Source organism: Pan paniscus, chromosome 19, assembly GCF_029289425.2.
Source record: "Pan paniscus chromosome 19, NHGRI_mPanPan1-v2.0_pri, whole genome shotgun sequence".
In the NCBI taxonomy this organism is placed as follows: domain Eukaryota; kingdom Metazoa; phylum Chordata; class Mammalia; order Primates; family Hominidae; genus Pan; species Pan paniscus.
Window position 1 is genome coordinate 33,115,627 of NC_073268.2, and position 20,705 is coordinate 33,136,331.

Sequence of the window (20,705 nt, forward strand, 5' to 3'; positions counted from 1 at the left end):
AAATATATCTTGAAAAAGCCAAGGTAGTATGAAACAGAATGATCATAGTATCTAGTTCTGGCATTTAAGTTTCTCAGCATAATTCTCACTTCTAAGAATTTTGGCAGCATTCTTTCTTTTTATCCTCTAAAATTAAATCTAGAAATCTCTCTAGGAACTGGTGAAGGATTTCACCTCAATATCCCATAGGAAAAACTCTCAGATTATCTGACAGACCACTCCAATGCAGACAGAACACATCCTGTATTGCTATATGCCATATTTTAAGTTAGTGAGAAGGCCTTGGTGCTGCACTTCTTTTCATCAAAACCCCTTTAAAGTTTTGTATTCTGGTATCTCTTTTGCCCCTAAAGCATTGGCTCTCCTTTCTGGCCTTTGGTGGACACAAACAGACAAAGTGACTGACAGAAACCCAGAGGCTACCACACAAAGGAAATAAAGCTAAAACTTCTGTGGTCCTGATTTGCCAGCTTAAATGACCCCACAGATATGCTGTGGTCAAACATGCAGCCAGTTACAAACATGCAGAGCAGAAACAGCTGGACATTCTGTACAGCAGTATATCAGCAGTACTATGTTTCAATAAATTGTGGTGGTTCCAGATAAAGACAAAATCCTAACTAGAAGGTGTTATTGGCCAAAATTCAGTGAATTTGAGTAGCTGGGGAAAAGGATTAGATTACATTATTGTTATTTAAGTTAGGTGTCTATCTTCCCTGCTAGAACATGAGTTCCTTGAAGGCAGGTATCAAGGTTTGTGTATTTTTACAACTAGTGATGTAGCTCCAGCCTGACAATTTTTTAGTCACCCATTTTTAAAAAACACTTTTGGTTTCCCAAACTGAAATAATCAGTTATAATAGTATCATGAAATAATAAAACAACAGAATCGCTTTTAACTCTTGAAAAGCTAAGGAAAAATGGGTTAGGTAATTTGTGAGAAGTTATACTACAAAAATGACAGACTAATAATAACTGAAATCTCCTGCCACCTGTGCAGGAGCACTAGTAGGTTACCTTACTCTGCATTTAGTTTATTTCATGTACATACGGCAAACTTATTAGAAAACTCTTATTACATACAGGAGAAGTTAAACATGTCAGAAGACCTAGGTTTGAGACTTGTTTGGATCAGTATTCTTATTTAGTTGTAATTCTTAATCTGGCAATTAAGGATAACAGCAGACTTGTCTATTTCAAAGGGTTGTTAGACAAAATAATCTATGTGAAGAATTTTTGCACACAGATGAAATAATTACTCCACAAATTAAGATGCTCCTAATATCTGAAGTAAAAGACCAGGTGATACAAAGGAGTTTTAGAACAAATACTAGGACTTTAATTTTATGCTAGAATTTGTAAAATGAGTGAAGCTAATATAAATAAGCACAAAATAGAATAAATCTTCTTAGGTAGCTACAGCCTATTTTTAAGCTACAGTAAATACATTCGTGGAGGCGTATTAAATATATACTTAGAAATATTTTTATTTTGAGCTAAATATAAAAAATTGTAACTATAAGAATTTTTGGCTTGGTATTGTGGCTCATGCCTGTAATCCCAACATTTTGGGAGGCCAAGGCAGGCAGATCTTTGAGGTCAGGAGTTCGAGACCAGCCTGGCCAAAATGGTGAAACCTCGTCTCTACTGAAAATACAAAAAAAATTAGCCAGGCTTGGTGGAACATGCCTGTAATTCCAGCTACTCAGGAGGCTGAGGCAGGAGAATCGCTTGAACTGGGGAGGCGGAGGTTGCAGTAAGCTGAGATCACACCACTGTACTCCAGCCTGGGCAACAGAGAGAGACTCCGTCTCAAAAAGAAAAAAGAATTTTTAAAAATGACGTTCACCAACTGCTAGCACTTCTTTTTCTGTTTAGGTGTAATCTTTTTGTATATTAATTACAGGTGAATAAAAGAAAAGGCATCTTTTATAAATTAGACATAAATGTGTCAAATTTTTTCTTCTTAGTCCTTATAGCTAACTAATGACCATATATTTTTTTTTTTTAATTTTTTTGTGAGACAGAGTATTGCTCTGTCACTCAGGCTGGAGTGCGGTGGCGCGATCTCAGCTCACCAAAGCCTCAACCTCCCCACCTCAGTCCTGTGAATAGCTTTTTGTATTTTTTGTAGAAAGAGGGTTTTGCCACGTTACCCAGGCTGGTTTTCAACTCCTGGACTCAAGTGATCCGCCCACCTTGGCCTCCCAAAGTGCTGTGATTATAGGCGTGAGCCATCGCACCTGGCCATATTCCTTTTTTTAACCACAGGTGATTGAATAGACAGCCAGCTTTAATTTCTGAGGAAACACTGGGGTTGGCTTTCTATTTGGGGAAAACAAGTTATTTTCTAAGCTAAAAAAACTTCATGAAACCACGTATTCTGCTCTTTCTCTATTAACTCTCTCTTGAGTTTCTTATTAACCTGCCTTTGTTAGTCCAGGTATGGGATTGCATCTTCATTGTTCAGGGTGGGTATTAGCAGCTCCTTAAACAAGACAGGCCACACACTGGCCGTGCAATTCCTGTTAAGTACCAAGACCTTATAAAGTGGTGGCTTTACAAGTTCCTAAAGTGCCTAAGGCAGACTGAGCTTACAGGGACCGGTGAGTAAAGTCTCATGCTATGTGCCCAGGATGAGTGTGGGGTAAGCAGTATTTTCGTGCAAAGATGATGAAAATAAAGAGTACCTTGATGAGGGAACAGCTGCATGAAAACTGCTGATTTAGAGCAAGGCAGAGAAGCTTTACAAAGAATGGAAGAAAAAAAAGCAAGTAAGTGATGTTCATAAGATTAAAAAAAGGGTGAAATACAATTAGATACTAGATAATTATAATGTTCCTTGGTTTTCAGAAGGAATCTGATTTTAATTATTGAATTCTGACCATTAATTTCCTAAATATTACAGTTGGTAAATAAATGATAGAACTTACAACTTTGTAGATGTATTTTTTTTACCACTTATATTAAAATTAAGAATTTTAGTTTAAATTAAGAATTAAGCTAAAAATTAGATTTAAAAATTAGCAAGAATTATACCAAGAAATCGCTCAATTTAAAATTATTTTTCTCCCTTAAACATAGGATAATAACAAAGAAAAAGAAAACAAATCAAGAAAAAAAGGTCAGGTAATACCATAAACAATTCTCTAAAACATTAAAATCATTTCAGAGATCTTAAGTGGCCTCAAAATAGAGACTTTTAGGTTTCTTCTAAAAGGGAGATATTTCTTTTCCTTCTTTTAAAAGACGAGGGTCTCATGATGTTGCCCAGGCCAGACTTGAACTCTTGGGCTCAAGCAATCCTCCCACCTCAGCCTCCCTAGTAGCTGGGACCACAAGCATGTGCCACTGTGCCCAGCTAAGAGGGAGATATTTCAAACCTAGTAAACAGAAGTATTACTGACTCAGAGCCAAGTCTAAGTTTAGAGCAATGGTTTGGATGAAATATCCCTCCGTACACAGAGCTATCAGCACTATTGGTTTAGGAATGTTATGATCACTACCTGATCTAGCCAGCTTCTCAGGAAGAAGGTCTACATTACAGAAGCAAAGTGAGAGCATGACTGGTAGGCTTGGACGAAGGCCAGAAATAAAAATGGAAGAAGGGAGTCTAAAGTAACGATGAACTAAGTATGTCTTTGTTCTAAAAAATTCACGCACCAATACTAACAGTAAAATGAGCTGATCAAACAAAAAAAAGTTAAAGCCTTTTTCCTAGTAAAAAAAAAATTTAGGCCAGGCGCGGTGGCTCATGCCTGTAATTCCCAGCACTTTGGGAGGTGGAGGTGGGAGGATCACAAGGTCAGGAGTTCGAGAACAGCATGGCCAATATGGTGAAACCCTGTCTCCACTAAAAATACAAAAATTAGCCAGGCGTGGTAGGGGGTGCCTGTAGTGCCAGCTACTCAGCAGGCTGAGGCAGGAGAATTGCTTGAACCTGGGAGGCGGAGGTTGCAGTGAGCTAAGATCGTGCCACTGCACTCCATCCTGGGTGACAGAGCAAGACTCCATCTCAAAAAAAAAAAAAAAAAAAAAAAAAAGAAATAGATCACGAATTTACTTGTTTTGTTTAAAAACATTTTTGAGGTGAAAAATGTGTTATAAAACTTTTGCCATAATTATTACATGATCCTTCCACACAAATGTCCCTTTGAACTATCAGAATACTATATAGTACAAGGTACAACATGACAGGTATCACAATAGAGGTCAAAATAGTTATCTATGTACATTCTACTGCCCGTTCTGATCTGAAATATATTGAAGGCAGGTATCATGCTCTGGCAGCCCCTCTGCTCCCCTGGGGTCTAAGAGCCCCTTGCATATAGTAAACAATACATATATGTAGGATAAATATCTGGAATTTTGGTATTTTCTACAGTGCACTATAGTATTAATCTTGTATTTAAAATAAAAAAAATAGTGCACACTTAGAATTTGTTAAACAACATGGATCGGAAGGAAATAACTTTCAAGGCAAAAACCGTCAAGTCTCTGGTGATCAAGGATTCTAATACATACCTAACATACACCTACAAAACAGGTATTCAAATGTTTATTGAATTAACTTACAACAATTCTCCTCTGAAGAATATCAGAAGACCCTGATAAAGTATATATTAAATTTTAATGCTTTGGAAATGGATCCTATTAATTCATTTTCTTTCTTTCCTTCTTTTTTTTTTTTTTTTTTTTGAGATAGGTTCTCAATCCCCGACTGGAGTGCAGTGGCATGATCACAGCTCACCACAGCCCTGACCTCTCCGGCTCAGGTGATTCTCCCACCCCAGCCTCCCAAGTAGCTGGGACTACAAATGCATGCCACTACGCCTGGCTAATTTTTCTATTTTTGTAGAGATGGGATTTCGTCATGTTGCCCAGGCTGGTCTCAAGCAATCCACCTGCCTCGGCCTCCCAAAAATGTTAGGATTACAGGCGTGAGCCACCGCACTCAGCCTGGGTTTCATTTTCTAGTTCTAATTCTGGTTCTTCAATTCATGTCCAGCTCAGCTAGACTGGACCTAATAAGGATCATAATATCAAACCTGAAATATCCTTATATATCATAAAGTAAATGGATTCTCTTCAAGATGCTCTTATTGGTGTTTGGGAAAATCCTAAGAGCCAAAGTCTTACATCCATTTGCCTAAAGGGTCACAGTCAATGCAATTCTATATGCACTGAATCCCAGGTACAGTCACTGGCTCCACTGATGCCAAATTCAATTTCTACTAGGGAGGGATTCAGAAGACAACCATTTAGGTACTTTTATATGTGGACTTGTAAAACAGTCCCCCTTAGGATGGAGAATTAGGCTATGCTAATTTGTCAAGAAGAATGCATTTTCAGAGACAATTGCTTTATGTAAGTGACTACCACTTCTCCTCAAAGCTGGTAACTAACGAAATACTGCCCAAATGTTTTATTTAAGTAAGACCTAACGCTGGGGCAGGAGGGGGAGGAGGAGGAGAGGTTCATGAATCTCTTATTTTGTTGATTTGCTAGTAGAAAATGTTGGACAAAAGAAAATACAGCTCAGTAGCTGATCCTGCTAAACATCAAAGATCTAGAATGAAGAGTTTTGCATTGACATGAAACATTTGCAGCAAAGGACTGAATGTGTGCAGATCAGCAACATTTGCTTTTTGAAATAGGGCAATGGAACCTTTATCTGTTTAAATCTCAGTTGACTAAGTATAGGTTGATGTTGGGTAATTTGATGGTAAATCAAACTTATGCTCCATATCGGGGAATGACAGAGAACTTCTTTAAATACTACTGCTTGAGACTTGGCTGCTGGGAATGGAGATAAGGAAATGTTTTGGTTTCTATACAGCTAAACAGCAAAGTTGAAACGCCAGACTGAGTTAGGAATCTGGACAACTTTCTTTTGGTTTTTTGATATAAGCAAACTCAGCGCCATAAAGAAATGAGATGGCTGAGTGCCGTGGCTCAAGCCTGTAATCCCAGCACTTTGGGAGGCTGAGATGGGTGGATCACCTGAGGTCAGGAGTTCGAGACCAGCCTGGTCAACATGGGGAAACCGGGTTTCTACTAAAAATACAATAATTAGCCAGGCGTGGTGGCGTGCACTTGTAATTCCAGCTACTAGGGAGGCTGAGGCAGGGGAATAGCTTGAACCAAGGAGGCAGAGGTTGCAGTGAGCCAAGACTGCGCCACTGCACTCCAGTCTGGGCTACTGAGCGAGACACTGTCTCCAAAGGGGGAAAAAAAAAAAGGGCTGGGCGCAGTGGCTCACGCCTGTAATCCCAGCACTTTGGGAGGCTGAAGTGGGTGGATCACGAGGTCAGGAGATCGAGATCATCCTGGCTAACACCATAAAACCCCATCTCTACTAAAAATACAAAAAATCAGCCAGGTGTGGTGGTGGGCGCCTGTAGTCCCAGCTACTCGGGAGGCTGAGGCAGAAGAATGGCATGAACCTGGGAGGCAGAGGTTGCAGTGAGTCGAGATCGCACCACTGACTCCAGCCTCGGTGATAGAGCGAGACTCTGTCTCAAAAAAAAAAAAAAAAAAGAGAGAGATAAGGATATAAGATTACATGGAGCTAAAGATATGAAGCAATATACCTAATTATAAACAAAAGATCAACTCTTACCATTAAGAGTTATTCTGTAAGAGCAAACGACAAAAACTCAGTGATTGGGCATATAAATTGGGATCCTTTTGTGAACATGAGCCTGTAATTTAGAGATACAAATGGGTTTTGTGGGAGAGTAAGGTTACTTTTGAAAAGATAAACCCTTTCTCTGAAAACATGTAGTAAAATAAACTGTCAAACCAATGACACACAACTGAGTGACAGGAAGAGTTGAACACCACAATACCACTTAACTCTATTACTTTTAAACCTCCTCATCTCTTCTGTGTATAGTCAGAGATTTCCAGCCTGAATAAAGGCACCATCTTTGGAGAGCTAATGGAGGTGACACCATTAGTTTGAAACTGGAACCAAAGCCATAAAACCTATTCTGATTTTAATAAACAATTCTAAGTAAAAGGTTGTAGAGTAAGACTGTTTCACCAAAGCAAATGATTTGGCAAATAGCCAATCAACACAGGACATATGCAACTAATCAAATAGCAGAGAAACCTGTAATGGTTCTTTATCTCATCCAGATTATTTTATTGTCTCCATTAGTGGGCAAAGATAGGCAGAAACTTCCCTATAATTAGACTGGGTAAAAAAAAGTCAATAAAAAAACTAACCATTTTTGACATGTTTAACACCAGTTTAGTAGCCCAAAAGGCAAAAGCTTGGTTAAGATGAAGCAGACTTTTAAAAACTTTTCAACTTTTGTTCAATAACCCAGAAAATAGTCCAACAGAAAAAAAAGAACTGGTGGGCTTCAGGCAAGGCAGACAGACGTAATGAATTAGCAATAAACAAACAAAAACAAGGAAATAAAGAAGGAGAAGGGAAAGTAGATAGATAATCAAACAGACAACAGCCATGGAAGGCAATGAATGTAGTACAAAAGGGCCTGGCCTTGGTTCTAGATAAGAACTGTATAAAGCAGTTAACCCAGCTCTTCTAAAACTCAGTCTCCCCAGTGTACACAATATTGTGAGCCTAAAACTAAATTACCTGTATGGTTCCCTAGCTCCAAAATGCTAAAAGGTTTATCAGTGGGGAAGCAGGAAGGAATTCAGTGGCTGCAGTATCTGTAAAAAAAGTAAATTTTAAGTTTTGCCCTGGCCTTCACAGCTGAAATGCTGATAATGGGCAAGACCAGAAGCAGACCCCAGGGCAGTGCTTCTCCAATTCTAGTGTGTGTAAGAATCGCCTGGGGTATTTATTAACACACTGACTGCTGGCTGGGCTCTACTTGGAGTTTTTTGTGCAGATCTGAGGTGAAACTACAGCATCTGCATTTCTAACAAGCTCCCAAATGATGCTGCTGGTCTGGGATCACACGTGGAGAAACACTGTACTAGAGAGTTAGTGGCAGAGGGCAAACAAACCTTGTTACATGGGAAAAAAAGTTAGACTTCTCTTACTTCTGGGGGAAAAAAGGATTACTTGTAAGGCGACTGACAAATGTGGAAATAAAATTTGTTTCCTCTGCTGACCAAAGCTTTGTTGTTAAGCAGAATTTAATAGAATATAGTTAATTACATAATAGTTTATAATATGAATTGGGTATTGCCAAATTCTTCAGAACCTTCAAAATTACATAAGTTGAAATGTTCATGCAAAACTGAGATCATAAACTGGGAATTCTATTTATTGATCTTGAATATCACAGACTAGTTATGTCATTTGATTTTTTTAAAATTTATGCTAACACTTAAAAGAACTATATATAGTAACTTTTCCTTATACAATGATGTGTTTCATAAGTGAACTTTTCAGATAATGGAACTTTAAACAACTAAAGTTTCTTTTATTTTTAACCATTTTAGAAGAATATCTTTCTAAATAGAAAACACAACCATAACAAAAGCTTTCCTTCATTACTCACTGTCATAATAACACACACAATAGTTTAAGTTCTATAATGAATAGCACCTCCTGGGTCAACCAGAGTTGTATGAAACCATTCACTATGACACTGAATAAGTCCAGAGTTCTGTAGGTTTGCCATTTCTCCCACCTTGTTTATCTCAGTCCCACCAGAGCTATTAGCTATTAGTATTTCTCAGTGTATTCAAATCTAAGTTGCATTATGAATTGGTATATATATGCTTATGGGCTTTAAGATGTTATTTTCTTGAGATGAATTTTTTGTTTGATTATTTATTTACTTCCAGATTTTCAGGATGGTCTATGGATGGTTGAGTTATTGCTGGCAGCAGGAAAGTGAGGTACCTAATAGATTTTGTGTTTCTTCTTCTTGTTTTTTTGATATAGTATGCTGTATCAGAGACAGAGAAAGAGGCCCTTAGGGCAATGTTAGTATATCTAGTAAATAAATTATAGTTCTGTTCACTTACAGAATAATGTGTTTTAAGTTCCTCTTCCTGCCCAAACTCTACAAACTTGTCAACCTTGGAATATCATGTGGACATTTTAACATTTTACTGTCTTATGTACAACTTGTTTGAAAGTAGAAAGCTTCATAGAATAACAAAAGTCAAGTCAGTTACAAGGTAAAGAAGAAATGTAAGGTGAATCTCATAAGAAAAAGGAGCAAAATTTGCTATAAACTGATCACAAGGGAATTCCTAATGTTGGTGTCTTATATTGTTGCTCAAAGTCATATAAAGATCACATTTACTGACCTGGGGAATGCTGGGAAGTTGCAAGTGAGGTCATGGAATTAGAAAGGTTAAGGTTGGCAGTGATACTAAGCTGGCTCTGCAGTGCAGGAGGGTAAGGAGATGTGGGTGTCAGGAGGGATTCCTCACTGGTTTCTTCATCAATTCCAGGCAGGTACGTGTCAATCAAGGCATCAAGAAACTTAACAATAAGCTCAGCATAGTCTGGAATTTGTGTTTGCTGTAATGGAAAATAGGAAATTATTTTAGTTCCTTTTTTTTAAGTAAATCCCCATCTGAAGCCAAAAATATTAATTTTGTTTGGACTTAATTTACTATTTTTCTTCCTTTGTATTACTTATCATTAAAAAAAGGGAGTGGAGTAATATTTATAGACTACCATAGGACTTACAACAGGGAGTTCTATTCAGCTTAAAGCTTCCAGATGAACCTGCATTTTCTGAAAGCCATGCACAAGACAGACTGAATGTAATACTGAGACAATACAATCACCAGGAATGATGTCTAGCCAATTTTCCAAAACAGAGAAAATGAGCAGAGCATCATCATTCCAGCTGCCATTTAGATTCCACTCACTAGACACTGTAAAGGGCTCAGAGGGTTACTGGCAATCCAAATGCAAAAACTTCTGTATGATATACTTATTTCTGTAACTTTAGGCCCATTTTTTAAGTGACAACCTTTGCATGTCGACAGATATTCAAGTAATAGTGAAAGGAAATAAATAAAATACCCAATTCTTAAAAACTGGAACAAGGTTTATATAATTCATATTGATTTAGCACCCCCTGTATCTAAAACACTGCACCAGGAACTGTTTAAGGAAGAAACAGAAACCCTGTCTTCAAGGAACTTTGATCAATTTGGAGAGAGCCCACATACAGAGAAAATGATTATATACATCTTATGTAGCACTACATAAACTAATGCCAATCAAAAAACAAACTGAGGCCAGGTGCGGTGGCTCATGCCTGTAATCCCAGCACTTTGGGAGGCCGAGGTGGGCAGATCACGAGGTCAAGAGATCAAGACCATCCTGGCCAACATGGTGAAACCCTGTTTCTACTAAAAATACAAAAATTAGCTGGGCGTGGTGCTGCATGCCTGTAGTCTCAGCTACTCGGGAGACTGAGGCAGGAGAATCGCTTGAACCTGGGAGGCAGAGGTTGCAGTGAGCCAAGATTGCGCCACTGCACTCCAGCCTGGAGACAGAGTGAGACTCCGTCTCACAAAACAAACAAACAAACAAAAAAACTGAATAAGAGCAAATGAGGACAAATCCAGAGAGAAATTAATCTAATCTAATAGGCTGGAAATAAAAATGTTTTCATGAAATAGATTTTAACCATGGTAATGCTCCTTGCTAGTCATAAGATATCTAACTGTGTGCATTAAGATTATCAAATACACAAGGGACTGTGGCAGAAAAGTATCACAGAGGTTTATCATACTCTTCTGAAAAATTGATCATAAGTTGACTTTGTTTGTAAAAGTGAATACACACACCCCAACACCATGCTGCCTCCTGGAAAAAACCTTGTGATGAGAAACTTTTTATAAAAGTAACATGTGTTTATTGTGAATTATTTTTCTGGTTTTCAGCATATTGTGTGTTCTTAAAGCAGGCATACTAATTTGAACAGAAACCTTCATTTTGCCAAAAGTTAGAGAAAAATATATTTTCTTACCTTTGAAAACGGTCCTGCAAACCGCCACAAGCCATTAAAACCAAAACCTGCAACAAATCAAATGTTACTCTTATAACAAGCAAGATATCTTTTAATTGTAACAGATATTAAATAAGTCATATAGCTGATGATATATAAACCCTATGTACATGTTGAAAACATGTTTTTAGAATGAGTGTCAAAGCAACTAAAACCTACTTAAAATATACTCAGCATAAAAAGTTGTCAACCAGTTACATTGGACATACAGTTGAGAGAGTAAAAAAATGGAATATGGAAATAAAAGTATGAACAAGTCTATCCCTTATAAAGAATTCTGTAGTCAGTGCATTCTACAACAGCGCGCATGTTAGCAAGTTCATCAACCATCCTTCTCCAGATACATTTATTTACTTTGCAGGTAAGATGTTTGGTATTGTGGTGGGGATTCTTCATGGTACACCACACTCTGCACAATTCCATGGATTGGATTTAACAAATTTGGATCTTGGCACAATGATAACAGGGTGTTGATCTTAGAGTCCAACAAATTATGCCTAAAAAAAAAAAAAAGTCAACAGAGGAACATTTTAGAGGAAAATTAAATGAAAATATGTAGTGGAAAACATAATATACATTCCCCAGAATAATGTGCCAAAATTAAAGGGAGATGAGTGCTTTTTACTTTCTGGGGCATTTCTTCATTTTCCAAATTTTCTACAATGAACATGTGTGTGTGTCTGTTTTTGTTTGTCTTTTGTTTTTAGTCACCAGGGAAGAAATTGTGAAAACAAACAACTGGTAGTGTCATATAACCATGTGTAACCATATACGGTAAATGTTTGCTTAAGACAAGGTTGGCTCTGTCTGCTACTTAGCATGTTTTAGTACTATTTCCATCTGTTGCATACTGACATGCACTTAGGAAGTTAAAACTAAATTTAGGATCTGTGCAAAACAAAAAGAAAAAAATTAAATTTAATGTTAATCAGTGCTTTTAAAATGCTGAGTCAGATCAAATAGGGAAAGCAAAATAGTTTAGAGGGATTGAAATACAGGATCCAACTGAAACTTAGGAAAAAAATTATTTCTAACCCGGCTACACTCCATTAATAAAAATAACTGAGTTCTAACTCTCTAAAATTCTAACATGAGATTAAAAAAAGAAAATAATGACATGATATAGAAGGCCTAGATCAGGAAAAGAATTTATTTGAACTATTTAAATTTGAACACTTTGAGGTTAATATTTTTTAGTCCTTAAGAGAGAATAAAAAATTCACCTCCTAAACAGAAGGTCAATTTTGTTTTCACTCAGCTGTGGATAAATACAAAAGCTCTACTAAAAAGTAAACCAAAACAGATATGCTGATTTAGATACAGCAGTCTAATAGTTTGCTTCTAAGTGAGGAAAATGAGCAATGATCATCAAAATAAACCACTTAAATAAATCAACCAGATTTTTTAAAAGTCTTTCCTTATAAACTTTCTAATAGATCTAATAGGTCAAAACTAATCTTAACCCTCATTAAACCTACTGTCTCAAAGCTAAAATCACTATCACAATATCTCATTTTGCCCTCTTTGCAACCAGTGCACATTACTGGGTAAGCATTTAACTTAAAGACAGGCACGAAGGTGAATTAAAATCAAAAGGAGATACTTACACAACAGGAAAGACTTTGGGAAACACAACACTGGCCTCTGCTAAGTATTCATAAAGAATTCGTTGATCAAACTCATCTGTGGTATATTTTACCAGTGTAGCCTGCCAAGATGCAAAAAAGTAAACACACAACATTTTTACTTTGTGGCTGAATTGTTATCTGTTTGGGTGAGAAGTAGAAGACTGTATCCTATTCATGTTTTTAATATTTAAGGGCCTCCTAAAAGTAGACTGGAATAAAAATTTGAGGGTGGGGGACTCAAAAAGGGGAAATCCTTACTAGAACAGTAAGAAGCAGCGCCTGGATCTTCGGATCAGTAAGTACTTCTTCATCCAAGAGAACATTTGATTCAGACACTGAAACTTTACGTAAATGTGGGTGCTGTTGTGATGAGGAAATCCTCTGAGTTTCTGCAGCAAGATAGGGAATTAACATGATCAAACACCTGGATAATCACTTCACCTAACTATTTCAATGTTACTTCTAAAATTCAACAGCTTTCTTTAGTAGATACTTAAAATACTAACATAAACATCATAGAGAATTACTATTCGCCTACACAAAAGTTTTGGCTACCTATTTACAATGCTGTATATAATATATATGATTAATTTTTACACAAGCTTCAAGATAACTGTCTTGAATGGTAGAGTTTATCTTTTGAGAAATGGCAAACGTTTCTATATTTCATTCTAAAGATTCTAAGAAATGGCTGGAAAATAAACATGACTTTCATGTACTCTCCCACCTTATTTTCAATGATCTAGATCAATACTTTGTTTCTCACCCATTTCATAATCAGTTTCTGCTACTCTCCTCATTTTGGGGGGTGTTGTGATCCCTGATTCCATTTCTTGCCTTTTAGGAGCCTTTGTGTCTGATATCAAGTGATCAAAACTTTTCCTTGTTCCTATAAACAAAAGTTAAGAATATGCAAGTTCATTAACCACAGTGTCTATAAATGGGAATAGACTAAAAAGAAAATGTTTGGACATAAAGTGTTTAAGCATTCACCGAGGACTCAAAGAAAGCTCTAATACATCTCTGGAGCAGTTTCTTTCCTTTATTTTCCATCTTCTTAAAGGGTTTTGTTCCCATAGCTTTCTGTTTCAGGACAGGTTGCACCTTACTGGTGCAAATTAAACTGAGATTGTATTCTGTACACTGGAGGTAAACCAAACTACACTGGAGGTAAATCAACAAATATGATAACTGATAATAAATGCAACGGTAGGCATTATTCAGTAGCAAAGGTCAACTATGTCTGACCAGTCTTTTCAGTTTAAGAAACGCTGCTGGTGCCAAGAACTACTCATTAATACATGAGTAATTTCCAAGCTTAGGAAGAAAGCAGAGTTTGATTTTAATTTTTTAAGCTTTGAAAAAAAGATATGCATGCCTGAAAATACTAAAAACCAGATACACTGGGAGATGCTTCAAAAATAGCAAGTAGCATTATCTCCCATTTGGCTTTTAGTTTCTCTAATCATGTAATCATGTATTAACACTATTTTTTTCTTTTGATAGGGTCTCGCTCTGTGGCCCAGGCTGGAGTGCAGTGATATGATTTCAGCTCACTGCAACCTCCACATCCTGGGCTCAGGTGATCCTCCCACATCAGCCTCCCCAGTAGCTGGGACTACAGGCACACACTACCACACCCAGCTGATTTTTCTATTTTTAGTAAAGACAGGGTTTCTCCATGTTGCCCAGGCTGGTCTCGAACTCCTGGGCTCAAGCAATCCACCTGCCTTGGTCTCCCCAGAGTGCTGGGATTACAGGCATGAGCCACCATGCCCGGCCAACAGTATTATTTTATTAAAGCCAGAATTAAAGCCAATATAATAAAATCTGACAATTTAACACTTGAGAAATACAAAGTCTATTACCTCAAGAATATGAATAACTATTCATAATAGTCATAAATACCAAGGCCAAATAATTTAACAGTCCAAAGGGATCTAGTCCGGCTTCTTCGTTTCATGCACATGTACACTGATGAAGCCATGAGCAGTTAAGTAATTAGTCTGAGGTAGCATGGCTAGGGATCTAGACAATGACCAGATGGAAAACTCAGGTTTTCTAAAACCAGTCAGTGCTTTCCAAAGTACATGAGATTGGGACACTACTTTCTACATTTAGTTTTCCTTCCTTTCTCACTTGTCCTTTTTATTTTATTCTCTGCATTCTTCCTGGAAGATCTCATTCTGCTTCCATAGCTTCAACTATCTGTGAGCTAATCAATTCTAAATGTTTACTTGTTTACTTTCTTCCCGAATTCCAGGTACATCTTGTGGTTTATCTCTTAGATATATACTCATAGATGTCTTGAAAATATATCAAATGTAATCAATCTAAATTTATCATGTACTGTGAACGTATTAGTCCTGATCTCTATGAATGGTATCACTATCTAGACAGTTTTTAAAACTAAAAGCTTCTGACATCCTTCACAGTCTTCTCCCCTTCCCCACCTGCAACAATTGGTCACTAAGTCATGTCCATTGTACTTCAGAAACCTATTCCAAACCTGATTTTTGTTTTTTTTGAGACAGGGTCTGACTATGCTGCCCAGGTCAGCCTCAAACAATCCTCCTGCCTTGGCCTCCTGCGCTCCTGGGACTAGAGGTGTGTACCATTATGCCCAGCTCCAAACCTGCTGGTTCTTCTCCATTCTCCCATTGCTCCTGCATTAGTGCGGGGCCCACACCATTTTTTTTTGCTTGGACTGCTATATCAATTTTATTAAATGGTTCCCTTGCTAAAAATCTCTTCCTGTCTCTCCACATTGCTGCTAGAAAAACTTGGCAAAAATTAAAATTTGGTCATGTTCTTCTCCTACTTAAATACCTCAGCTGAATGTGTGATAAGGGTAAATATCTTACCATGGCATACAGTCGTTTCCAATCGAGTTCTAGTCCTTCTTCTCATTTCCTACCCCATTCCCCATGATGCCATGATGTATCATCAGTTGCTTTCCTGCCTTTTCTTTATTCTTGCTATTCCCCACTGCTCTTAAACATATGCCCCTACTTATCCTGCTATTTTGCAAGCATATATTAAATCTTTATGACACAGCCCAAATGTTATCTCCTCTCTGCAGTTTTTTTTCTTCTAATTTCCCCAGATCTCCAGTTTCCTCCATCAAGACATATCATTTTAATGGCACCTGGAGTTGCTGTTGTGATTGGCTGATTATAAGTCTTGGACACAAATTACAAAGTCTTCCAGGGCAGTTACCTTATCTTTTTCACTTAGTACATGGGTTGAATGAATTCAATACATTTTTTCCTGAGGTTAGTTTTTCATTTACAACTTCATTGGCATGAAAATCCAGAATTACAAAACACAAAGTAACCAGGAAACTCCTAAATGATTATTTATGGCAAGGTACTGACAGAAGGGAACTCAAACAACAGTAACACAACTATGTGGCTAGTAACTGTGATTGACACATTCATGGTTTCTATTTCTTTCACAGTTTACTGGCACGTTATTTATGTTACAATTTGTTGTTTGTTCACTAATTTCCTTATGAACACAAACATTTTTCCAATACCTAAAGATACTTAAATATGTTTGCATGGATAACTGAAATCTGTTGAACCATTCAGTGTTGGCTACTGAAATACAGATCCTAATGTATTCCAGTAACAATTACAATTTTACCCAATGGAATGCAAGAACATCTCTGCATTTCCTCTGAGGAGCGATGTAAGATCAGTGTTTTTGCTTGTTTGTTTGTTTGGAGTCGGGGTCCCACTCTGTCACCCAGGCTGGAGTGCAGTGGTGCAATCTTGGCTCACTGCTACCCCCACCTCCTGGGCTCAAGTGATCTTCCCAAGTAGCTGGGACTACAGGTGCTCGTCACCATGCCCAGCTAAGTTTTGTATTTTTTGTAGAGATGGGTTTTGTCATGTTGCCCAGGCTGGTCTTGAACTCCTGGACTCAAGCAATCCTCCCACCTGAGTCCCTCAAAGTGCTGGGATTATGGGCGTGAGCCACTGCACCTGGCCTAGTGGGTTTTTTCATTCATTTACTTTCAGTTACTAAAATGGAAATGAGTCTCGCAGCATTTCAGGTGTACTTCTCAGAGACAAAAATTCTATAAATGTTGATGTAACTGAGCAATCTTAATTTCAAGAATCCTATCTTCCAGCCGGGCATGGCGGCTCATGCCTGTAATCTCAGCACTTTGGGAGCCCGAGGAGGGTGTATCACCTGAGGTCAGGTGTATCACCTGAGGTCAGGAGTTCAAGACTAGCCTGGCCAACATGGTGAAACTCCGTCTCTACTAAAAATACAAAAGTTAGCCAGATGTGGTGACGTGTGCCTGTAAACCCAGCTACTAGGGAGGATGAGGCAGGAGAATTGCTTGAGCCCGGGAGGCAGAGGTTGCAGTGAGCTGAGATTGCGCCACTGCACTCCAGCCTGGGTGAACAGAACAAGACTTCATATCAAGAAAAGAAAAAAGAAAAAAAAGAATCCTATTTTCTTTCGGTAATTGAGAAGCATGTCTTTTTGTCTTTTCAAAGAAAGCATGGCAAATAGTACTATTACAGCTTCATACCATATTCATATATTCTCTCAGATGATAATTTTGGGAAGTATTACAGTATATCATTAAATCCCCTGAGTGCAGCAAGACTCTTCCTTTCTTATAGGTATTTATCTAATATGTCTCAGAGTCCCATTCCCTGCTGGCCAGCAAAGGCAAAACAAAATAAGGAGAGTCACAATATTTAGTATAAGATTCAGAAATAACTGTTTCAAGGTCCCATTCTCATTTCTCTATCTCAACTTATAATGCTTAACTGATCTATCAAACTCTCTTTTAAATGGCATCAAAAACTTTGCTACATTGACATGGAAAATTTTGATAATCCTGAAATTTCAAATAATTTTCCAAGAGTAAAAATATCTATTTTTTTAAATAATAAAAAAAATCTACATAATTTAGATAAACTAACCAAGCAACTTCTTAGTGTTGGCCTGAGAAGGCTGCCCCATGTCCAGGCTCATGGATTTCCTGGCTCGGGGACTGGTCTGGCCGACAGTTGGATAGGTGGCTGCAAGGTATCCTTCAGAACCTTTGGGAGAGGACCATGGCTGAGTCTCCTTTAGTGTCCTGAAAGATGAAAACAATAGAGAAAAATTAATTAATATGGTGACAAATACAACCATTGTTTGCTCCTTCCAAGTGGCTGTCCTATTTCCTAACAACAGCAATCAATTAATTTTAAAATTGCACTTTAAAGGGCTTTAGGATACAAACTCTTGGTGTATCCCTAGGAATTATCAACTTTCTTGCCATAGTATCTTGCACATAGTAGGTACTCACCAAATGCTGAACAAAAAGATATGTACTGCAATTTTTAAAAGCTGACAAATAAAAAGGTATAGCAACAGGGGTGTCCAATCTCTTAGCTTTCCTGGGCCACACTGGAATTAGAAGAATATACTGGGCCACATATAAAATACACTAACACTAACTACAGTTGATGAGCTTAAAAAAAAAAAAAAAAAACCCAAAAAATCTCTTAATGTTTTAAGAAAGTTTACAAATTTGTGTTGGGCTGCATTCAAAGCCATCCTGGGCTGCATGCAGCCTGCAGGCCATGGGTTGAACAAGCTTGGTGTACAACATGATGTTTTAAAATATGTTTACATTGGCTGGGCGCTGTGGCTCACGTCTGTAATCCCAACACTTTGGGAGGCCGAGGCAGGCGGATCACCTGAGGTCAGGAGTTCAAGACCAGCCTGCCCAACATGGTGAAACCCCATCTCTACAAAAATACAAAAATTAGCTGGGTATGGTGGCACGCGCCTGTAATCCCAGCTACTCGGGAGGATGAGGCAGGAGAATCGCTTGAACCCAGGAGGCGGAGGTTGTAGTGAGCCAAGATTGTGCTACTGCACTCCAGCCTGGGCGACAGAGCAAGACTCTGTCTCAAAAAACATTAATAAAGAAAAATAAAAATAAATAAAATGTTTACATTGTAGAATGGCTAAATCAAGCAAATTAACATATGTGTTACCTCATATATTTATCTTTTGTGGTGAGAATACTTAAAATCTACTCGTAGCAATTTTCAAGTATAAAATACATTAACTGTAGTTATGTTGATAAAAGACCTTGAACTTACTGCACTGATTTTTTTTAAATCAGAAAAAATTAAGTCTAAATAGGCAATTGTTTAAAAACCAAGAAAATCAGACATTAATTTATACTTTGACAGGGGAACACAGGCAAACTATTTTACCCTTTCTATAACAAAAAGGGCATATCTCAAAGTAATATAATAATGGGACTGACGAAAGTAAGACTATTGAATACCATGTTTGAAAAATTTTTGCGTACATTGTTAGAATCTTAAGGAAATTGTTGAAGTCTTTTTATCAAAAAGCAGGATGTTGATAAATGGAATGATATGAGTTTTGCAAACAGAAGATAACTTTTCTGTGTTCAACACTGTCCCTAAACCTCAAAGATATTTTTATTTAATTGAAAATACAGAAAAATCCCCCAATGATGCCATTTTCATGAAATTTCTCTAAATTATACTGAAAAATATACTACCCAAACCCATGTATAGCAGATATAATTTTTACCATCTATGTCTACATTATAGAAAACTTTAAAATAACTTGTGTGATATAATACAACAAATGTGTTAGCATGCCTGTATTTTTACAAATCTGTATAGATTCGTTCTCTATTCAAGCACGTAATGTGTTGTTTATATTTCGCGTTAGTTTTTTTCCCCAGGCCCTTCCCCTGCAACCTAATATTTTCAAGAGCATCTCTTTTCATTGTTCATCTGGTCTGTGCTTCAGAGGCAAACTAATGTTAACATTAGCACAATCAGACTGGAAGAATAACTTTCCTACTAACCCACATAAAATACCACACATTTATAAAATGAGTTTCACTTACTCTTCCTAGGCCATCTCTAGATTTCTCCCATGTTACCTTCTAGATTACTCTGCTGCTTGCCTCCATTAGTTGGAAAATTGAAACTTGATTATGATTATGTAATTATAGGGGAGTAAATCCACTTACCTATAGGTAGGGTCACCATGATGAATGGGATATGTATCCATAGGAACATTTTCCATTGAAATATCAGTAAGAAGAAGTGACTTTCTATGTTTTAGGCTGCAGCGACTTCGAACTTCTTCAGACACTGTAAGTAAAGCTAAAAGGAAAACGGTGGCAGGTTAAAAAATTTAACAAATCACAAGTGTGACTTAAAACAGGATGAACTTCTTACAGTCTCCTAAAGAGCATAATACCTGTTAAATGTGCACATATTTTGGAAGACTACATAAATGTGAAATATACAGAGAGATTTAATAAGCATCTTTTATTTTCCAAGTTCTTTAATATACATTTGATCTTTAACAAACACAAAGTAGGCAGGGCAGGTATTATTAAGCTGAATGAGAAAAAATACTGAGATGTTAAATGATTTGCTCAAGATGATACGGTTCAAACAAAAAAGTTGAACAAGTACAAGTCTGTGAAACTGAGAATCAGCACTTTCTATCAAACAACTATGTTCAAGAATTGTATTGTACATAAGTGCTAAGTGTTGCTGAGTAGAGAAACAAAAATCAGATAAGAGCAAATAGGAAGCTTTAATGGAATGGTGGGGATAGGGCAGATACTCCAGATAAAATGACATAAGGAATGAATATTGAAGAGGCAGTTGCTTGTAGGAGATGGCAAGTAGATTAGCTTAAAATAGCTCATCCATTTGGAGTGGTAATAAAAAATGAGGCTCATGAAATTTAGAGAAAGATAACAGAACTGAGAGGGCTATTTAAGGGCCCAGGGTGCTAGACTGAAGCATTCAGATTTTATGACAGATAACAGAGAGCCACTGTAGTGTCTTGAACGAAAGATGACCAAGGGAACACATTTCAGATTTTAATGGGAATTAAATTTTTTCCTACAGAAAAATGTTCTGGCAAAACTCTCAAAATTGTAACCACCACTAAAGGACTAGACTGTGAACTTTCTGCTCTGCCACGCAACCGCCAAAAAACCTATAGGTATTTGTACTTTTTGGGTGATCCTTATATATGGAGGTAGCAAGATTAATTTTGTTTATTTTGTGTT

The 20,705-nt window shown here is 37.3% G+C and overlaps 1 protein-coding gene across 17 annotated transcripts in view; it reads right to left on the reverse strand.

Annotated features, from left to right (window-relative positions):
- The window catches only part of NF1 (neurofibromin 1), a 278,753-nt gene that overhangs the window by 7,695 nt on the left and 250,353 nt on the right, over nucleotides 1–20,705 (reverse strand). For 13 of the 17 annotated variants that reach the window (XM_034943231.3, XM_034943230.3, XM_008964356.5 and 10 more), the window contains 9 exons: nucleotides 19,644–19,779; nucleotides 17,551–17,708; nucleotides 13,368–13,490; nucleotides 12,860–12,990; nucleotides 12,581–12,681; nucleotides 11,328–11,470; nucleotides 10,935–10,981; nucleotides 9,250–9,466; nucleotides 2,691–2,744 (listed from right to left, as the gene is read on the reverse strand). In XM_034943231.3, the coding sequence (XP_034799122.1) occupies nucleotides 2,691–2,744; nucleotides 9,250–9,466; nucleotides 10,935–10,981; nucleotides 11,328–11,470; nucleotides 12,581–12,681; nucleotides 12,860–12,990; nucleotides 13,368–13,490; nucleotides 17,551–17,708; nucleotides 19,644–19,779 (1,110 nt within the window). The remainder of the gene's footprint in view (nucleotides 1–2,690; nucleotides 2,745–9,249; nucleotides 9,467–10,934; nucleotides 10,982–11,327; nucleotides 11,471–12,580; nucleotides 12,682–12,859; nucleotides 12,991–13,367; nucleotides 13,491–17,550; nucleotides 17,709–19,643; nucleotides 19,780–20,705) is intronic. The other 4 variants (XM_003811980.6, XM_003811979.7, XM_055101323.2 and 1 more) reach the window with 1 other exon arrangement.